Raw genomic sequence first — 19,301 nt, forward strand, 5'->3', positions numbered from 1 at the left:
ATGTTATACATTCCTGCTGCAAAGGACACATGTGAAGACAGGCACAGCAACACACTTAGACTTGCATGCATGCACACACACACACGAGTAGGAGACACTCCCTGACAGACAGGCCTTTTTGCATAAACCTGCTGACACTAGTGTACGCACACTACAATAATGACACACTCACTCTGACACTGGAACACCAGCACAAAGACACCATGCCATACACACGGTCACACTGATGTATGCAGAGGCACGGATGTGCACATGCATGAATGCTGCCCTGCACTCGGCCCTGACCTTGGCCACATACACACAGCCTAATCAGTTCATGCTCCAGTGAGGCTGTGGCCCGTTTCTTCACATGTTGAGCTGTCCTCAGACCGGTTGACTGCACCTGGCACACACAGCAATGGTAGGGTGTCTCTGCAGACGGCGCAGATGTTCTTCTCCAGGGCTTCATGTGGGGGGCTAGGAAATGATCTGCTGGCAGGAATTAAGATGGCAGCACTTGGCTTCAGGTTCAAGCTCATGGCTGGGAGGGAAGGGGCAGAAAGCTGAGCACTCTGGGCCACGGTTGAGCTCCTATATACACTGCAGAGTCAAGGGGGGGGAACAGTGAGCAGCTGCCAGGGCTATCTTAGGGTCCAGGCCTGCTCGGACTGACACCAATAGGCATTTTGCCATTCCCTCCAATGGAAGCAGGACTTTCCTGGCTCCATTTAGGTTCCTTCATAACCTACGAGGTAGTGGAGAAGGGCTCCCTCACTCACTCCCCACACTGTACCTCAGCACATGTGCAGGGGCCCCTCTTCAGAAGCACAGCCCCATCCAGCACCAGCACTGACAGCAGCATAAGGTCAGAGCCTTTATTTATTTTTTTAGAAAACCCAATTCTACTCCCTTAGGAGGAGAAGAAAACAACAGTTCAGGTTTACACCTAATAAAGCCCAGCTCCTCTTTGGCCAAGCCTCCAAAGCCTCCCCTGAATGCAATTGCCTAGCAATCTGGTGCCCTCACAAGCCACCAAGGGAGATCCTGCAAAGCCACAAGGTAACTGATTGGACCAAAAACTTCACTATCAGAGGACATAGTGCAAGTTGCAGCCAGATGCAAGGGAAAGGGATGGACAGGGGGACAGATACTTCTACAGATGCAGCCTTCAGCGCTTAGATAAGCCCATGCTGCAAAGTTTGGATCTCAATCTGAACTTTCCCACAGCTCAAGGGATTCGAATCTAGTTGGTCACATTGTGCAAGTAAGGGCCAGCTAGGAAGATAGATCAAGATTGGAGTCTGCCCATTGACTCAGGTCCATCTCTCCTCCTAAACTATCTGAGTAGGGGAGGAGAAGAGGGTGTTAGCAATGACATGCAGTGGGGATGTACACTGCAGAGATCAGAAGCTCTTCCGAACTGCCTGAATCTGTTGCATCTGCAAGAGCAGGCTGGCACTCACGCCAGAGCAGAGATAGCCAGCATCTCCCTACTTCCCAGCAAGCCAGCAACACCACAACCTTGCCCAATGTCATCCGCTGACCCCAGACAGTGCAGAGAATGACAACGATATGTAACAGGGGCTGGGAGGGGTGGGGGGCAAGCCACATCCAGTGAAAGGTCTGGTTTCATGCTAGAGATGGACCAAAACCAGAACCTTCCCCAATCCCATACGCCAGTGATTCAAATTAATTAGAACCTACATCCAAATCAGCTCAGTTTGGAGCTTGGGTTTGCCAAATTGAGACCTTCCACCTTGCCCATTCTGGAGCTGGAACAAACCCAGAATCTTTTATCTGCACCCTACCTCTGAGACCACCAACTTTCCTGTCCACAAACCTAGGGGAGAACTAGGTTAACTGGAAACCAGTTCTAAGCCACACCTGGCTTGGGAGTCAGAAAATCAAAACCAACTCCCCACCCCATCAGTCTTGGAGTTAAAGCACAGGAATCAGTTTCTGTTCCCAGCTCTGTCACTGGGCTCCACTCACCACTAGAGCTCCTCCTCCTGGCTGCTCTGGGGATTAGCTCCTTCCAGGTCCAATGCCCTCTTCTGCCACTCACTCACACCACCTTCCTCTCTCTCTTTGTGACCCAGGGTGATCTCTCTTCATGGCTCGTCCCTTCAGCCCGGTGACTATAGTCCTTTCCTTCCATGTTAGCAAAGCCCTAGTTAGGGTGACCAGATGTCCCGATTTTATAGGGACAGTCCCGATTTTTGGGTCTTTTTCTTATATAGGCTCCTATTACCCCCCACCCCCTGTCCCGATTTTTCACATTTGCTGTCTGGTCACCCTAGCCCTAGTGGACAACTGTCCCAGTCTTCTGCTCCATTGCCCAGTCTGTGCCACTTCCCCAGTAACTGGTAGGGGAATGCAGGCCTGCCCTCTACTCCAGGTTCCAGCCCAGGGACTCTGTGTCTAGCAACTGTGGTCTGCTTGTTCCCAGACCCTGTTCCTCTTTCCCTGGATTCCTTCCTACATCTTCTGGCTCTCTCCCCCCACTGTGTTTACCAGCCCAAACTCCCTCCTCCCTTCTCCCAGAGAGTGACTGCAGACTATTTCCCCTGCAGCCCCTTTCTGCTTCCAACTGCCTGGCTCTATACCAGCCCTGCCTGTTCCTTCTCAGCTGGGCTTTATCTTCAGTCAGCCTTTCTAACCCTGGCTTTCCCCCAGGTGCAGCCTATCAGGGTAATTAACCTAATCTAACCTGCTCTGCCTTGTGTGGGGTGGACACCCCACCACAGTGGCTATCTGGGTGACTTTAGGCAAGTTACAACCTCTCTGTGGCTCAGTTCCCCACCTGTAAAATAGAAATAATGGTTACGCAGGCCCTGATCTAGCTTCCACTGACATCAACAGCAAGACTCCCCTGGCTTTCCTTAGGAGCAGGGCAGGGCTACTCCTTGGGTGGGGTAGGTTGTGAGGCTAAATGAATTAATGTTGAGATGGTGTGTGGGAAGGCAACAGAGCTACACAAAGTATCATTAGCAATGAGTTATTCTACCTGCGCTGCCTCACCCATCCCTAGAGAATATGAAGCTGTTCATTTACACATAACCCCTCCCTGCCCCTCCCCAAAGGAAATCCACATTCCCTACCCATCTCTTTTCTTGAAGGCAAACTGGCAAAATATTTGCTGTCATCCTCTTAACTCTCTCAGGAAGAATAACCCTGTTCTAGTATGTGCCTACACTGAGGGATTACATTGTGTAACGTCCTCTTGCCTGAGGGGTGGAAATGGGGCTTGTTAAATGATGCTGCGCTCCGTGTGCTAATGAAAAGGAATTTAATCAAAAATAACCTCCCACTGAAGAGGTGCAGAAGGAAGAATGTCAACAACACACTGATATTACAGCCTAAGAAGTGGTCTTGCACAGACGGGCTGTACCTGGGGCTAGGTGGATGCTAAACCTTAACAATAACCTTAATCACTGCTGGCTGGAGGTGCTTTGGTGAATGCCATAGAGTAGATGGGGGTAGTTCACAGCTGCTCTAGTTCTAGTCTTCCCCAGCAGGAGCCACTGTACGGGGTGGTTTAGGAGCCTTGGCTATGAAGAGCTCTCAGCCAATATTCCCATCCTCTCCCAGCAGGAGGCACTGTAGAGAGCAGTGTAGAGCACCCTGACTGTTGAAAGCTCACAGCTCATCTATTCCTAGTCCCCATTAGCAACAACAACAAACCTAATGGGGACAAGGTACGTTTCAAACCGAGCTGCTAAATCCCTTTCTCCCCAATTCCATTTGCCTGTTTTGCTAGGAAAGGGGCTGCCTGTCGGTCCATCGGTGCCATTGTTCCTTTCCCTGCAAACCCACCTCCATCCTGCTCACTGGAGAACCCTAAAGCTGGTGTTTGTTTCATTAACATTCTCATCAAGCAGTTCATCACCCTGTGATTTCCTGGTGGGATCTGTTCAGAATTCTTAACATCATCGTCTGAGGTAATTTGTCTAAAGGCTTCAAACTTCCCAAGTGGATTCATATGTTGGATTAAAGATTGCTTTTTCTAAAAGCCAAAATACACTGTTAGCTGCTATCCGCTGTCAGGGCTGCAGGGCTAGCTTCCCTGGAACTAACTATAGCTGTAGCTGCTCCCTGCAGCCACTGTCCCAGTGCTGAAATGTCTATTACTGAAGGCATCAGAATCCAGCCCTCTCTAGGCTCCCTGCAGCCACTGTCCCAGTGCTGAAATGTCAGTTAGCTGTGGGCTAGTCCCCTTGAAACCAAATCTCTCTGCTCCCCATCATTGGTCCCTCAGCATCTCTGCCAGCTCAGAACTAAAGCTCTCTCTTCCCTGCCCCAATCTCCAGGAAACCTCTGACCTAGCACTGGCCTGTCTGAGCAAATGCTCCTGAGACCCTCCTTTAAGCTGCATCCCTTCATTTCTGCCACCCGCTCCCGCTCGGACACTCTGATCTCCAATGAGAACATGGGACTGACTCAGCGTATCTCTAGCCCCTCGGCTGGAACAGCTTCCTTGTCTGGTGAAGAAGGAATCAGATAATTTCCTGAGGGTGATATCTGAGTAGGGTGGAAGGATCCAGAGCTCAGGGATGAACCCGTGACCCACATTCTACTTCTCTCTCGTTATTCCAGTCTGTCCCCATTTTAGCATTGCCCTGTCACGGAGCCAGGTCTGTGTGCAGTTCTGTGGTTCACAGCACCCTCTTGTGGCTCTTTCCATGCATCCATAAGGTGACAGCATCCAAACTGGCCAGGGAATCGCTGTTTCTAGGGGAGGGGTGTGGACTTACAAATTTGCCTGCATTTGCAGTGACACAACATAGAGGTACACACGGCTGGGGAGGCCATATGGCAGTTTATTTTGGGGGCTTATGGGCTCATTGTGGTTTGCCCTTAAGACAGGAACACAAAGATGGGGGGGGGGTACAAGGAGAGGTCCAACCCATCCTGTGCTCCCGCCTAGTTCTGTTCCATCTCCTTGCCCAACTACAGCAGCAATAAAAGAAAGCGAAGGCTTCATTTACACAGTTCTTTCCTTAAGCCTAAAGCAGCAGCCAGGCAGGACCAAAGTTAATGGAAATACCAGGCCCTCTAGAGAAGTTTCCAAGGGTGAGACCTCAGCTGGGGTGAGCCTGAGAGGGATGACAGGAGCCCACTCTGCATTCTCCCTATCTAGGCTCCTACAGTGTATCCATCACCATAACATCTGAGCACATCAGGAGGACCCTAGTAAAGCTGCTGTACAACAAAGGACCAAAAAGAAGTTGAGGCAGCTAGCACCAAGACAGAGGAAGGCAGGCCTAGTGGTTAAGGTATGGAGCTGCAGCTCCGAAGATTTAGATTCAGCTTCTGACACCCAGACACCCCGTGTGAACTATTTTATCTCTCGGTGCCTCAGTTCTCCATCCAGAAAACAGGCATGAAGATTCCTTTCTCCTCCCCATGCCAGCTGTCTTGTCTGGTTAGGTTAGATGTCACGCAGAGACTCTCACTCTGTGTTTGCAGAGCAGCTAGCACAATGGGGCCCCAGGTTCATTAGGAGTCTGTAGGTGCTAGATTAATACACGTACTAAGTTCCCAGGGTGTGAAGGTGCAGGGACCGGGAATAAGGGAGTCTGATTTTATAGGGTGAAGACAAAGCTCCTGTCCAAGCAGGGCCGGCTCCAGCATTTCTGCCGCCCCAAGCAAAAAAAAAAAAAAAGCCGCAATCGCAATCGCCACCGGCGGCAGCAATTGGGGAAAAAAAAAAAGCCGCGATCGGCAGCAGCAGTTCGGCGGCAGGTCCTTCGCTCCTAGAGGGAGTAAGGGACCGGCTGCCCCCGAATTGCCGCAGGTGCTGCCCCTCTCCCTTGGCCGCCCCAAGCACCTGCTTGTTAAGCTGGTGCCTGGAGCTGGCCCGGTGTCCAAGCTAACTAGGCGCACCTGATCCCACGCTACCAACTGGGACAGGATTCGTAAGGCCTTTTGGCTCAGTCTGGGCCTGGATTCTAGGGAGACAGACATAGTTCTCACTCCACCACAAGGGAATGACATGATGGGAATGGTTGTACAGAGGCGTGAAAAGTGACCCATTTTCACCTCCCACGTGAAAACTGCTCATGTCACAAGTGTTTGAAAATTGTCCACAGAGTAGATCCAGGGTGAAATGTGACCTTTCCTACTGGCAAATGCAGCTTTTCATAGAAAAATTCAACTCCAGGGAGGGGCCGGACTAATCCTGAGTTTACATTAATTTGATGGAAATTGACAAGATATTAACCATTTGGAGTCAGAGACCTCTCCATTTGCCCTGAAAAATAAGGCCTCTGATCTGGAAGCGTGCAGTGAGGTCACTAGGAGGCATGTACACATCTCTACAACATCTCTGCTCACCACTTCTGTTCTAATGGGTCTGTGCAGCCCCCCATCCTAAATGTCCACTATGGGAAGGGAGAGTGACCCTGACTAGCATGGCAACGATAAAAGCAATAAACAAGTGAGATAAACTGGATCTTCTTATGTGAAGGAGCTGAAGTCGGGGTCATCGGGACTGCATCAGCAGGAAAGATGGCTCTGTCACCTCCAGAGGCCTGATATATTTTTCAAATCCTATTAACTTCATTGTGTTCTGGCCAGATCCAACCCTGGCATAAAATTCCATTAACTTCAATGGAGGGATGAATTTGGCTCACTGAGATACAACAGGAAGCAAAACTATGCAAGTCCTGTGAAAGAAGCACATCATTTCTGTGTCGCAGAGAGAGCAAATGGGCCGTGTTAACAGATCATGTTTCCCAAGGGGGTTTTCCTCAGAGATTGGTAACATGGGGGTACAGGTAAGTATCCTTTGCTGTGGCTTGGGGAAAACTGTCAAGTTGCAGAGACACACACACACTAACCATCTAACCTGCATACAATCTCCAGGATGCCCAGCTTCTGCAGCAGGGACATTATAGGCTTACTGGGACTACAGCACTCGGGCATTAGCTAGTTCAGAGCAGTGGGATAGCAGTCCACACACCCAGTGTGCCTTGGTTCTGCAAGTACAGTGATGTTACAGGATCCTTTGGGGGCTCCAACTCCCAGAATGCTTAGTTTGTAGACATGCAGGATGCAGATGGCCCATCCCGCATGATAAGAGTTATTGGTATATAAGCAGTCAGAATGAAACTGTTATCACACCCACACAGGGAGGGTGTAGGCCAAAGCACTCGCTGATGGGCAAAGAAACCTTTCAGAGGTTCCTTTGTATCACAAAGCCACTTCTCCTAAGCAGGGTTGGTGCCCAGGCTCACCGCTGAAGGCCGTGTGGGGAGCTTGGATTAGGGGATTTCCCAGCTGAAGCTCAGGAGCTGAGGCAGAGCAGGGAATGGCATTTTAAGCAGCAAGATTCTAAGAGAGGCAGAGGCCACGCACAGCTGCTTCTCACGGACAGAGCAGAGGTGAGGTTGCTGCAAGAGGGAGTTGCCTGGCTGCTGTTTGTGACCAAGGAAACAGCTAGTAAATAAACAGTTACACCAAGAATACACGAGGGGTGAAATCCCAGCCCCAGTGAAGTCAACAGGTGTTTTGCCATAGACCTCAAGGGGACCAACATTTCATCCCCTGACCCTGGGTCACCAATTCCTCCTCCAAACTGATCTGCAAAGCCCTGACACCTGCTGCTTGGCAAAGGGGAATATCATGTAGAAAAATACATGGGCTCTGCTAACACCCTATGAGTTACCCACTGTAAACAAAAGGCAGGTAGTTGGGTCTTGCCACAGCTTTGTGTCTTTAGAACATGCATCCCTGGTACATGATTAAAGGAGGGGGGGGAGAGAGAGAGAGAGATTCTTATTTTTGCACCTAAAGGAACAGGTGCTGTCAGCCCCAAGCACACTGCTAATGTCACCGGAGGCTTCTCTAGCCCAAGTAAAATTCAAGCTGCCGCTGTACCCAGCAGTTCGGGAACAGAATGCCTAGCAAAAGGCCATTCTCCAGGAAAGCATGACCTAGGAAAATGCATCCAGGAAAATTGCTCCTCAACCTCATGAACCAAGTACTAAATACACACACGAGTGTTTCTGCCTACTAAGCAAGATGTTCATACAGGAAAATACAGCCTGGTAAAGTAAGGAATAGGTTTCTCCTATCCCCACCATCCTCTGCCATCATCTCCTGTTCAGGGCTATCATGAGTCTGATCTACAGGGCTATGCTGAACCAGAAGACATTCCATTTGCAGACAGATAGGGCTATGGCTGGATTCCCCCTTCCCGCCCCCCATTAGGTTTTAGTCTCTTGAACATATGGACTCAGACACTGGAAAAGAAGTATTTACATAACATAGTGTGTGTGTTATAAAAGCAGATACCAAAATACATTAATGAGCATCTGGTTTATGCTTCAGTTTCTCCCTTGCGGTTTAGAAGGACCAGCATTCCCGTAAGATAATAAAGGGCATCCTCCTCACCAGCCCCATCAAAAAAGGGAGAAGTGAAGATCTCTGACTACATCAATGCTTATGCACCCCCACCTAGGCAATGCCAGGGCCCAGAAGTCCTCACTGACTCCCACGTACAAGGCGCTGAGTTAATGGAGTCCCGATCTCTAAGGCCAGAAAGAGGACAGCAGGCTCCCTGAAGGAGCTTGAAGGAAATGTTAGCAGCAGCAGAGGTCAGTCTTGTGCTTTTACTGATCTGTGAGGTCTTGGATAAAGGCAGCAAGGAGAGAGATAAACCTGAGTGAGAGCTACTGGAGTCACCTGACTGCTCTCTACTCAGTTCCCAGCCATCTAAGGCCAGCAGCAGCACTTCTATGGGTTCGAGATAAGTCTCATACAAGGCAGTGGGAGCAATGCGTTCCTGGAAATACCATCTCAGCACCGTGCACACACAGCCAGAGCTGACATCTGTGGCCCTCACTCCTGTCCTTTGGATTTAGCTGCTTCTTCTTCCTCCAGGGAGCTGTCTGAGCTGTCGGAGAAGAATTCCTCCTGGTTGTACTGCTTTACCCTGGACTCCAAGACAGTGATGCGCTGTTTGAGCTTCAGCTGAGCAGCATTGTACTCAGTCAGGAGCCGGGCAAAACGGGTGTCCAGCGTGTCCAGGTGGGACTCCAGCCTCTCCAGCTTCTGCTCAGTGTCCTTCCCTTCTGAGCTCTCTGCGGCCGCAGACTCATCTAGAAGCCCTTCCTTGATCAGGATCTCCCGGCCACGCTCCTCCAGGACCCGCTTGGCATCAGGGTACTCGGTCACTGCTTCCATCAAGTCGTCCTTTGACAGGCAGAAGAGATCGGAGTAGCCAAGGCTTCGGATGTTGGCCGTGCGCCGGTTGCCCATTTTGCTCCCTTTGATGTTGAGGATGCTGATCTCGCCAAAGCAGCTTCCCGCGGTGAGTAAAGCATACTGTGTCATGCCATCGTCTGCCACCACAGCCAGCTTTCCTTCCTTGATGATGTACATCTCCTTGCCAATGTCCCCCTTCCGGCAAATGTAATCTCCTGGGCTGAAAACCTGTGGTCGAAGCTTCAGCACTAGTTCCACCAGCAGACCAGCCTCACAGTCCTGGAAGATTCTCACCTTCTTCAAAGTCTCCAGATGGACGTTGATGGCAATCTCTGCCCTCAGCTTGTCAGGGAGGTTCTTGAGGACCTCACGCTCATCCACAGCCTTCTTGTTGGTCCACAGGTAGTCGAACCACTTGATAACTTTGGCCTCCATGTGCCTGCTGACCTTGCGGAATTGCATGTAGTGCTTGATGGCATCTATCTTGGCCTGGAACTCTGCCCTGGTGGCATTCATGTTGGAGATCATGGAGCCCACATTCCCCACGATGGTGGCGAAGATCAGGACACCAATGAGGAAGTCAACAATGACAAAGAGGTACTCCTCATCACGCTCTGGGGGTGGGGTCTCCCCAATGGTGGTCAGGGTCAGAGTGGACCAGTAGAGGCAGTAGACATATTCTCTGGCGAGATAGCCATACTCAGGGTCGGTGATATTGGGATACACCCAGGTGTCCGTCCCAAACCCAATGGCCTTGGAGATGGCATAGTAAATACAGGCGTTCCAATGGATGATTATCAGGATGTAGAGAACCAGGTTGCTGATCCTGAAGATATTTGGATAGCTGGTTCTGGTCTCGGTCCGGTCGAAGAACTCAAACATGCGGGAGAAGTGCAGCAACCGGTTGAAGCGTAGTTCAGGCTGATGTAATCCCACTGCAAGGTAGGCCAGGTCTGTTGGCAAGATGGAGAGGACATCCAGCTTGAATTGTAAGGTGGTGATGTAGTTATCCCGTAGCTTCTTCAGGTCCCTGACCAGCAGACCCTGTTCCAAAAAACCTACCAGAGAAACAAGGGGAAGAATTATCCTGGCTCAGATATGTTTGTTCTCTTGGCTTTGGGGTTGCATTCAACCAACATACACATATAGTAATTAAAATATTTCTAATTCCGCCTGATCTGCTCAGTCTACAAGCCTTTGCCAGCCCTCAAGCGCTTCATCTGGAAAAAGCCACAAAAAGGTATTACTTAGGAATTTACTCTGATGACACAGAGAGATAGGAGGACATACTGATATTTCTGCCCTGCATATAGTGAATTAGATCAGAGCTCTTCAGTGACAGACAGAAATTGCAAAGCAGCCAGCTACGTTCTGGGAACATTAAATTCTACCGTTTTTCCATTTAGATTACTCATTAACTTAACAGATACCAAACCAGAGACATAGACTTAAAGCTGTGCCCGAACACTAATGGTCATATGAATAATTGTACAAAATTACCCACAGGTGAAGTTAAAAGCTGTGGATGATGAATCTTTCATTTTGAAACTTAGTCTATTTTACAGAGCTTTTAATGAGATTCTTTCTCCAGAGGCCGTTTCCTGCCAGCTAACACCGAGGTATGGATTAAGCCAGTGGCTTTCAACCTTTCCAGACTACTGTACCCCTTTCAGGAGTCTGATTTGCCTTGTGTATCCCCAACTTCATCTTACTTAAAAACTACTTGCTTACAAAATCAGACATCAAAATACAAAAGTGTCACAGCACACTAGTACTGAACAATTGCTTACTGGCTTATTTTTACCACAGAATTATAAAATACATCAATCAATTGGAATATAAATATTGTACTTACATTTCAGTGTATAGAGCCATATAAACAAGTCATTGTCTGTATGAAATTTTAGTTTGCACTGACTTTGCTAGTGCTTTGTATGTAGCCTGTTGTAAAACTAGGCAAATATCTAGATGAGTTGATGTAATCTGAGGGTACGCAGATGTCTTCCAGGGGGTGCATGTACCCCTGGTTGAGAATCACTGGATTAAGCCACTCCTCCTAAAGGAGCCCCAGATCAGGCCAGCCCCTCACAGCTTCTATCAAATCTCAGGTGATAACATTAAAACAAATCCTTCCCAGGCTAGGCTGCCTCTTCTGCTCACCTGTGCGCAGCCGAATGACAATATCAGCGACGTAGATACAGTCCGAGACATAGTCCAGCACCAGCCAATGGATCCAATAGTCCCTCTGGAGGTCACTGAAACAGGCTCTGCAGAAGAAGCACATGGCAGTAATTGTGGGGGGGTGGGGAGGGGGAAAAGAGTGTTATCAAGATACCAAAACCAACTCAACCCCATCACCTATACTGAACAAAGGCGGATACTGGGTTCCTATAGGCTGTGGTGTCCCAGTGGCCACCAGGGCTGATCTCTGACAATTGCCAGCCATTCCCTCACTCCTCGGAAATTAAGTCCATCCTGTCTGCGACATCTGCCCTCCTCTAAGCTAAGCAGTAATGCTACTGAAACTGCCTCCTACATGCAACAGCATAATGCCACTCCACCACCCCACACTCAGTTGTTACCAACCCAGCACATGCAGCTAACCTAGATGGAAGAGGCTCTACCTTTCCAGAGCCATGACAACAGAAAAATGTGGATTTTTTGCTACTGATGCAACAAGGTCAAGCACTTCCCCTGTGCCCCCGCGTGGCCAGGGTGGGTCTGCCTCAGTTTCCCTCCTTGGACTCCTCAGATATTCCCAAAACATTCAGAAGTCCAACAACAGCCTTTCTGGGGGGTCTGGCTTATTAGCATAAAGTTCAAAAATGAACCCAAAAAGACTTCCACCCCGGTCTTACTCCCAGCACAACCCCACCTCCCCGAGGTACCGTCTCTTACTGCTCTCAGAGCCGCTGGACAAGATGCAAGGCCTGGCCTGCTTTCTTTGCCTTCTCCCCAAAAGGAAAGCAAAACTTCCAACCAGGGCTTTCTACCCAGCCACAACTCCCTCCCAGAGGGACCACTGCAGGAAACACTCTTCCTTCAACTTCACTCTGCAGTCACCGCCCTCCAGCTGTCTACTGACCACTACTTCCCCCCACCACACCTCTAATTTAGACACATGACCACCTCTCACGTGATCTAATTCATCCTCTCTGCCCCAGGAGGCAAATCAGCTGTACCACAGGTGGGCCGAGCCCTCCCTCCCTTTGAATGGGCCAGCCACCCAGTGATAAGCAGCCTCAGAAACAAACAATGCAAGACATAAGCCAGTTTTCAGCTGGCTGATGCTGATCTCAGAGATGGCATCTATGGTGGTGGAAGAGTTACAGAACAGAGTTGCCCTGGAATGCTCCCTACTCACCTTGCCACAAGTAAACACCAGTTGTAAAGGACGGGCACTGCAATGACAAGCAGCCAGTGATAATACCAGTCTCCAGCAGGATCCACCACAAAGAGCTCCCAGTTCTTCCTGAAAATAGAAACCGAGGCAACTAGGGCGTCCGAGACTGCATGTGGTTAAGGGCACAAGCAGCATCAATTACAGTTTGGTTTAATTATATCAGCACTGTGGAAGCAGCACTGAGCCCCTTCCATCTAAAGAGCACTAAGAACCTGCCAAGGTTTCTCAGTTAACCATCCCCCACCCAACACCCCTTTGCAGTAGGAAAAAATGAGCTCACTCAATTTACAGATGGGGAAACTGAGGCACAGAGCAGCTGACTGACTTGCCCAGTGTCACCCAGCAAGTCAGTGGCAGAATCAGGAATTTGATTTCCAAGCTGCTGTTGCCACCACTAGACAACATGCTCTCTCATATAGAATGCTGGGACAGTTTGTGTCAGTATAATAGATACAGTTCTGAGATAGTTTATAACTCTAGTACTGATTAGGGCAGAATAAAATGCATGCAGTTTAGGGGCATACAAGGTGCCACACTAAGGAAGGAAAGAGGTTTCTGTGGCAGCTAGTACTATGGAATTGCCATTTCCATTCTGCTTTATGCTGCCTGCAGTCTGCTCACTGAATTGCTGGGTCCAGCCTTTGAACTGTTCCCAAGCATTTGATCCTGCTTATCTAGGGACTGAGCAGTAAGATGTGTGTGCTGCAATTGCTAGATTTCACTGGAGGAGAGAGGGGACAGAAACTCTGCTTCCGAACTGATAGGCTTGTCTCTCTTTCGCTTTGTGCCAAGAGGACAAAATTCCCCACAGCCTTTGAGTTTACAAAAATCTCTCCCAGAAATAGAAAACAACTCATTTCCCAACAAATTTCACTGTTTTCCATTTGGCAATTGCCAGTTCCCTCACCCTCCAGTGCTGCTTCTGCCACCTTCAAAACCAGCATCTTCTGGCCTTTTGTTTATGCCCCTGGTTTTGCACAGCACAGGCATCGTGCATCGAGCTTTAGGAATAACGCATTTTGCACAGCACCGAGCTTTAGGAATAACGCATTTGGCAAAGCCTGGAGAGCAGGTACTCACATGGTTTTGGTAGGGCCACAACAACGGTGGTTGTTCAACATGGCTCTAAAAATGGGTCAAGAGTTTTCAGAGAAACAGACTGTCTTCTACTGTGTCTGCACATCACATAGCTGATCTCAGAAGCAGCTAAGCCACCAGCTCCCAAACTGTGGGTCACGACCCCAATGGGGTTGTGCCATCAGCAGATGGGGTTGCACTGATCCCTAGTGTGGACATAGGTGCTGGAACTAGGAGTGCTGCCACATCCCCTGGCTTGAAGTGGTTTCCATTATATGCAGGGTCTACAGTTTGGTTCAATGGCTCTCAGCACCCCCACTATACAAAATTGTTCCAGCACCCCTGAGTGTGGAGGACATCATTTTGCTCCACACATCGCATATGGCGCCTGCAGGGTCACGATGTATGGAGGATGCCATTTTGCTTTATGAACCCCTGGTGGTCATCATGGATCAGTCAGCCCCAAGGGGAAATAATTGCATGAGGATGCCGAAATGCTCCGTCACAACATCACATTAGTGACAATGTCATGACAGGTAGTGGCTTGATCTCTGTCCCCAATCTCTGGTCAATGAGCTATTTCTCCCTAGAGAATGATGGAAATGGGAAACCCGCACCCTTAGTCATCCCTGTGTGCACCAGGTGGCCAGGGAACCCATCCTGAATTTTGTGGGACCATCCTGAATTTACAAATCTTCAAATGGAGTAATGGCCCCACAGAACTTCAAGCTAGCAAACATGTAACAACCACCGTCTTTGCCATCCTGTCAAATAACATTATGGTGACATTTTGTTGCACCACAACAAGCAGATGCAGACAGATTTTGCCTGCAAGCCAAACCTCAGCAAGGTGGCAGCCCCCTGTCCAGAGCTCATTCTGGTTGAAGAACCTCACTTTACCCCTTCAGAATATACTCCAATTCCATCTCTCTGTATTCGAGTTCTAAGCCTATTGCCTCTGATAATTAACAAGATACCCTTAACCTCGCAGGGCAGAACATTTTCTTCTCTGGCTATTAAAGTCTCAGATACAAGCCTCTGATATTTTTCTCCTGCAGAAAACAATCATTTCTCAGTGTTCTAATTACCATTTATAATGGAGGGGTCCAGACTAGTCAATGAGCTTTGCCCTTTAATTATAGAGAGGAAGAAAAGCCAGGTTACTGTTTTTCACTATGTGAGTGTGTGTAGAGCAGATGAAAGGACTGGATTTGAAAGAGCCTTTTAGAGAACTAGCCCTCACAAAGTATGTTCTGGCAGAAGGCTTGGGCAAGGAACACACTTCCTTTCCTCTCCTGCAGATGATGCAAATACAGCATCAGCCGAGTGACTCACGCACTTTGTCAAAATCCCCCGAGGAGTTCCTCCTGGAAGGAGTTACTGCTGATGAGAGGTAGCTGGGCCTAATAGCTGCACTTTGGGTTGGGGAGCTGGGAGCCTAGAGAGACCATTTCAAACTCTGCCTCAGACTTCTGATTTGAGCTTAAACATTCAAAACCAGGGGCTCTCAGCCAGGGGATCATGAACAGCCACACTGCCTTCCCATATTGCGACATGGAAGAGGGGTCATGGCTAGATTGGAAGGAGGTCCTATATAGAAAAGGGGGCCACCGTATGGAAAAGATAGCAAACCAGTGCTATAAGCCTTAGTTTTGCCCTTCTATAAAATGGGGACACTATGACTTACAGACCTTTATAAAGCGCTTTGAGACCCTGTGATCAGGATGTGCCAGCTGTGAGCACTGTGGCAGATACAAGTGATTAGTATAAGGGTCTAGTACAGAATCAGGGATGGCATGTGAGACTAGACAGTGAGTAAAGGGTACGCACCAACTACAGGTGCAGGTGCCCATGTCTGGGCAATGGATCAGGAACAACTTGTATACACTTCCCCTACCAGGGCCCAGACAGTAAACACACTGATACCAAACTGTTCAGAAACAGAGTTAACCGAGCTGGGTCTGGTCCTCTGACATAGCACAGCATGGTGACCCCAGTCACCTCTCGTTCATGCAACCGTTCTGCTTGTATCAGGGCACACAATCAAATCACTTAGCCCCCTTCATCGTGGGAGAGAGGAGCCCAGAGGGTGGGGGGGAAGAGGTCTACCACATACAAGAAACATTTTCCCTTTCTGCCAAGACGTTTTAGAGAAAAACACACTCTACTTTTTGCGTTTGCTGCCGTCGTTTTCTTGGTCCCCTTGGGCGTTGCCATCTCCTTCAGTCACCGTCTGGAGCTCCGGCCCATGGAACCGCTCAAGAAACGAGTCTGGCCTTTGCTCCTCCTCCCGCAAGCCTTTGTTAGCCCAGTCTCTGAGCACCACGACCAGTCGGACTATCCTGGCCAGGGAGAGAAGAAGCCAGAGTCAGGAGTCTGTGCCGTGACAGAAAACACATTCCCAGCCAGCACGTTGTTCATAGGTGTCTCTGTGTGGTCCCAAGTGCAGCTGCATGGGTGCTGGTGGACTGTGCACACCTAAGCCAAATGCCTATTCTAAACCATGGACATACAGCATGAGCACCCTCCAGCCCCCTGGGCTCACTGTCTCGGCATTCTAGCCCTCCACACAGCTGGACACACTTATTACATGCCAGGTGAACCTGTACAAAAACCAGCAAGTCTGAATCCAAGATCTTCAGCCCCCCGTAAAGCCAATGGGATCTGGTGTGGTGCCAAACGTCCCCAACTCCCACTGAATGCAGCGAGACAGGAGGGAGCTCAGCTCAGCACAGGATTAGGCCCTAAGCCAGGAAAATTTCACCTCTACAGGGGGTGAATGAAAAGGCCACAGTTGTAAAAGAGCCACTTGGCCCAGTGCAGCTGGAAAAGGATTTGCCAGAGGTGACAGGTTAATACTTCACTTTGTAAGCACAGAGTAGCTGGGCCCGAACATGCTGGTCATTTGGAACCCCACACAGCCCTGCAAAAGCAGTGGTGGTTGAACAGTACTCAGTGCTCATCCCTTCATCCCATGCCTGGCTACATCCTACAGGCACAAGTACCTGGACAGAGCTCCTCTCCCTTGGAAGCTGGAGCGATCTGGCTGATCTGCATTGTCCAACGCAGCCACCCTCTGCAGCTCCGAGGAGGTGTCATCACCTGCAGACAGGGCTCTGCAGAAGAGAAAAGAGATCAGATAACTCTCTGCTTGCTCGGTGTTCACCATCAGTTACTTTAGATGAACTAGACCCTGAGGGAAGAAAAGAAGAGACCTGACATCATCAAGATCCTGCCCTCCCGCTTCCCGGCCTGTGCTCCTTGACGTGTGCGATTGCATAGGGTCCCCAAGTTCAGTCAGACATGGACTTCCCCTCATCCATCTATGCTAGAACAAAGCAAGGAGGGATCCTCTCTGTTATTTCAATCCTTGATTTCCTCCACTCAGCCTAGAGATGTTGCTCATGGTAATATCATCTCCTCAGTGTTCCCCTCCAAGCACGTGAGCCCACCTGGCTTTCGGTGGAGAATAGGGTGGGTGTCCAGGAGGAGCTGGAGTAAAGTGACCAGGCTGCTTGCACAGTGAGGTCTGGATTTCCCTTTGGATACTCACTGGTTTCACCAACCCCTGGGGTATGTGTTCACTGCTAAAGCCCTGATTCTGAGAGGGAGGATGGTCCAATGATTAGGGTGCTAGCCTGTGATTCAGGGGACAGGAGTTCAAGTCCTTGCTCCTCCAGAGACAGCTGGTGTGATCCTGGGTAAGTCACTTAGCCTTCCGTGCCTCAGTTCCCATCTGTACAATAGGGATAACTGCACTGCCCTGCCTCGCAGACGTCTGCGAGGGTAAATACATTAATGATTATGTAGTGCTCAGATACTAGCATATTATTGTTACTCTTCCTCCCTGGCTCTACAGAGCACAGAGGTCCTTGGCTGCTCTCACAGTTTGCCCCCCACCACTCTCCATCTTCCGCTAGGTCGGCCACCAGGCTGCACACCACAACAGGCTCAGCCGCCTGCCTTCCAGCATCCTAACCATGTGCCCTGCCCACTAAAATCATTGGGGCTTCTTCACTACATTTACTATTCTTGGTCCACAGACCTCGTGCAGGTCCCTATTAGAGCTTCTGCATGTGTCAGTCTCCCTTACTGGCCCCAAAATTCATCTCAACACTTCATTTTCAAAGATAATTAGCATCTTTCTTCCTTCTTAGTCAGTGCCCGGGCTCACGTCCATATAAAACTACCGTCCTTGTGCATCTAACGCTTGGGCTTTCTCAGTAGTAGTTTGGAGCTGAACATTCCCTGCGGAGCAAAGTAACAGGTATTCCCACTCTGTAACTAGGCCTTAATTTCTTCTCTCACCGAACTGTTCTTGGGCATCAGTGTGTATAGGTATTGAATCTGACCAACTTGTTACTATATCAATGGGGGCATATAAGTATCTAAGACAGATAGCACCTTCAATGTTATTGACTACAGTAGGAGAGGTTGGGATCTCTCAGGGGCATTCCCCAAAGCTCCAATACATTTTAAGTAGGTGGTGTCTGCACCCTTTTCTAACACAGGGCACATACTGTGGGCATTGCCTGACCCAGACAGAGCCTTCCTGGGATCTGCCCAATTCCTCAGCCAAGACTGGAACTCCAAATCTAAGCTGTATCCCTCAGGCTCCTACCTGGATTCTTCCTGCAGGACCCACCACTCTCTGGCCTGAGAGAAAGCGGCTCAGCCTTTATCTTCGGGAGCAGCATTAACAAGACACTATCTGGTCTGCCTGCCAGGCTGAGCCAGCAGAATAGCTCTGCTCCCCCTTCAAAACTGGGTGTCCAGGACACGCCTTCACACACACACTTTTCCCATATCGACTAGAGGTTCCCTATACCACTCTGGTTACTTTCAGTTTAAGTTCCCCTGGAGCTGGGTTGTGCTGTCCAGATTCCTCTATTATGCCATGCCTGAGAGGGACAGATACCTCCCGAAGGGATCTGAGGCCCACCTGTCCTTTAACCCCTACTAATAGACTCCCCTTCTCTAGCAAACCGTTCCTGTTCCAAACTGAAGAGCAGCCTGACCTGCTAGGGCTGAGCTCAGTCCGCTCCGGATCATCTTCAGTACTGGTTGTGACGGACAACCGGGGGGGGCGGCTGGCAGGCGAATTCTTCAGACCATTACTCTGTCCCTTCATCCTCCATGTGAGAAAGCCGCCGGCATGAACCCTGCCCCAGGAAGCAGGAAAGAGCAGAAAATAACTAAGAGCTGAAAGATATATGGCACACACGTATCACATCCCATGCAGGGCTGTCCCCCACCCCCTGTACACAGCACTCGTGAAGGCTTCTGCTGTTGGAAGAGGATGCATCCAAGAACAAAGGCTTTGCTGACCCAGATCATACTAAAAGGGCATTCCCCATTCTGCCTCCAGCAGTGGCCTCTACTGGAGGAAGATGAAAATTACCCACAATGCATTTAATCTAGGATTGCCAGGTGTCCAGTGTTTGACTGGAATGCCCGGTCGAACAGGGACCCTGGCAGGCCTTCAGAAGTCTAGTTGGCGGTGCAGCAGGGGCCCGGGGCTAAGGCAGGCTCCCTGCCTGCCCTAGCTCCGCACAGCTCCTAGCGGCCGCCAGCTCCTTGTGGCCCCTAGGCGCATGGCCAGCCAGGAAGGCTCCATGTGCTGCCTCTACCC

The 19,301-nt window shown here is 49.7% G+C and overlaps 1 protein-coding gene across 1 annotated transcript; it reads right to left on the reverse strand.

The window, feature by feature from the left end:
- Positions 1 to 8,223: 8,223 nt before the first annotated feature.
- On the reverse strand, positions 8,224 to 18,937 carry CNGA2 (cyclic nucleotide gated channel subunit alpha 2). Its single transcript, XM_005285699.5, has 6 exons — positions 18,688 to 18,937; positions 16,675 to 16,785; positions 15,838 to 16,011; positions 12,554 to 12,661; positions 11,350 to 11,456; positions 8,224 to 10,247 (listed from the first exon to the last, which is right to left on the reverse strand). The coding sequence occupies exons 1-6, from the start codon at positions 18,798 to 18,800 to the stop codon at positions 8,824 to 8,826; spliced, it is 2,037 nt and encodes a 678-aa protein (XP_005285756.1). The 5' UTR covers positions 18,801 to 18,937; the 3' UTR covers positions 8,224 to 8,823.
- Between the last annotated feature and the right edge of the window lie 364 nt (positions 18,938 to 19,301).

This window comes from Chrysemys picta, chromosome 9, assembly GCF_011386835.1.
Source record: "Chrysemys picta bellii isolate R12L10 chromosome 9, ASM1138683v2, whole genome shotgun sequence".
NCBI lineage: Eukaryota > Metazoa > Chordata > Testudines > Emydidae > Chrysemys > Chrysemys picta.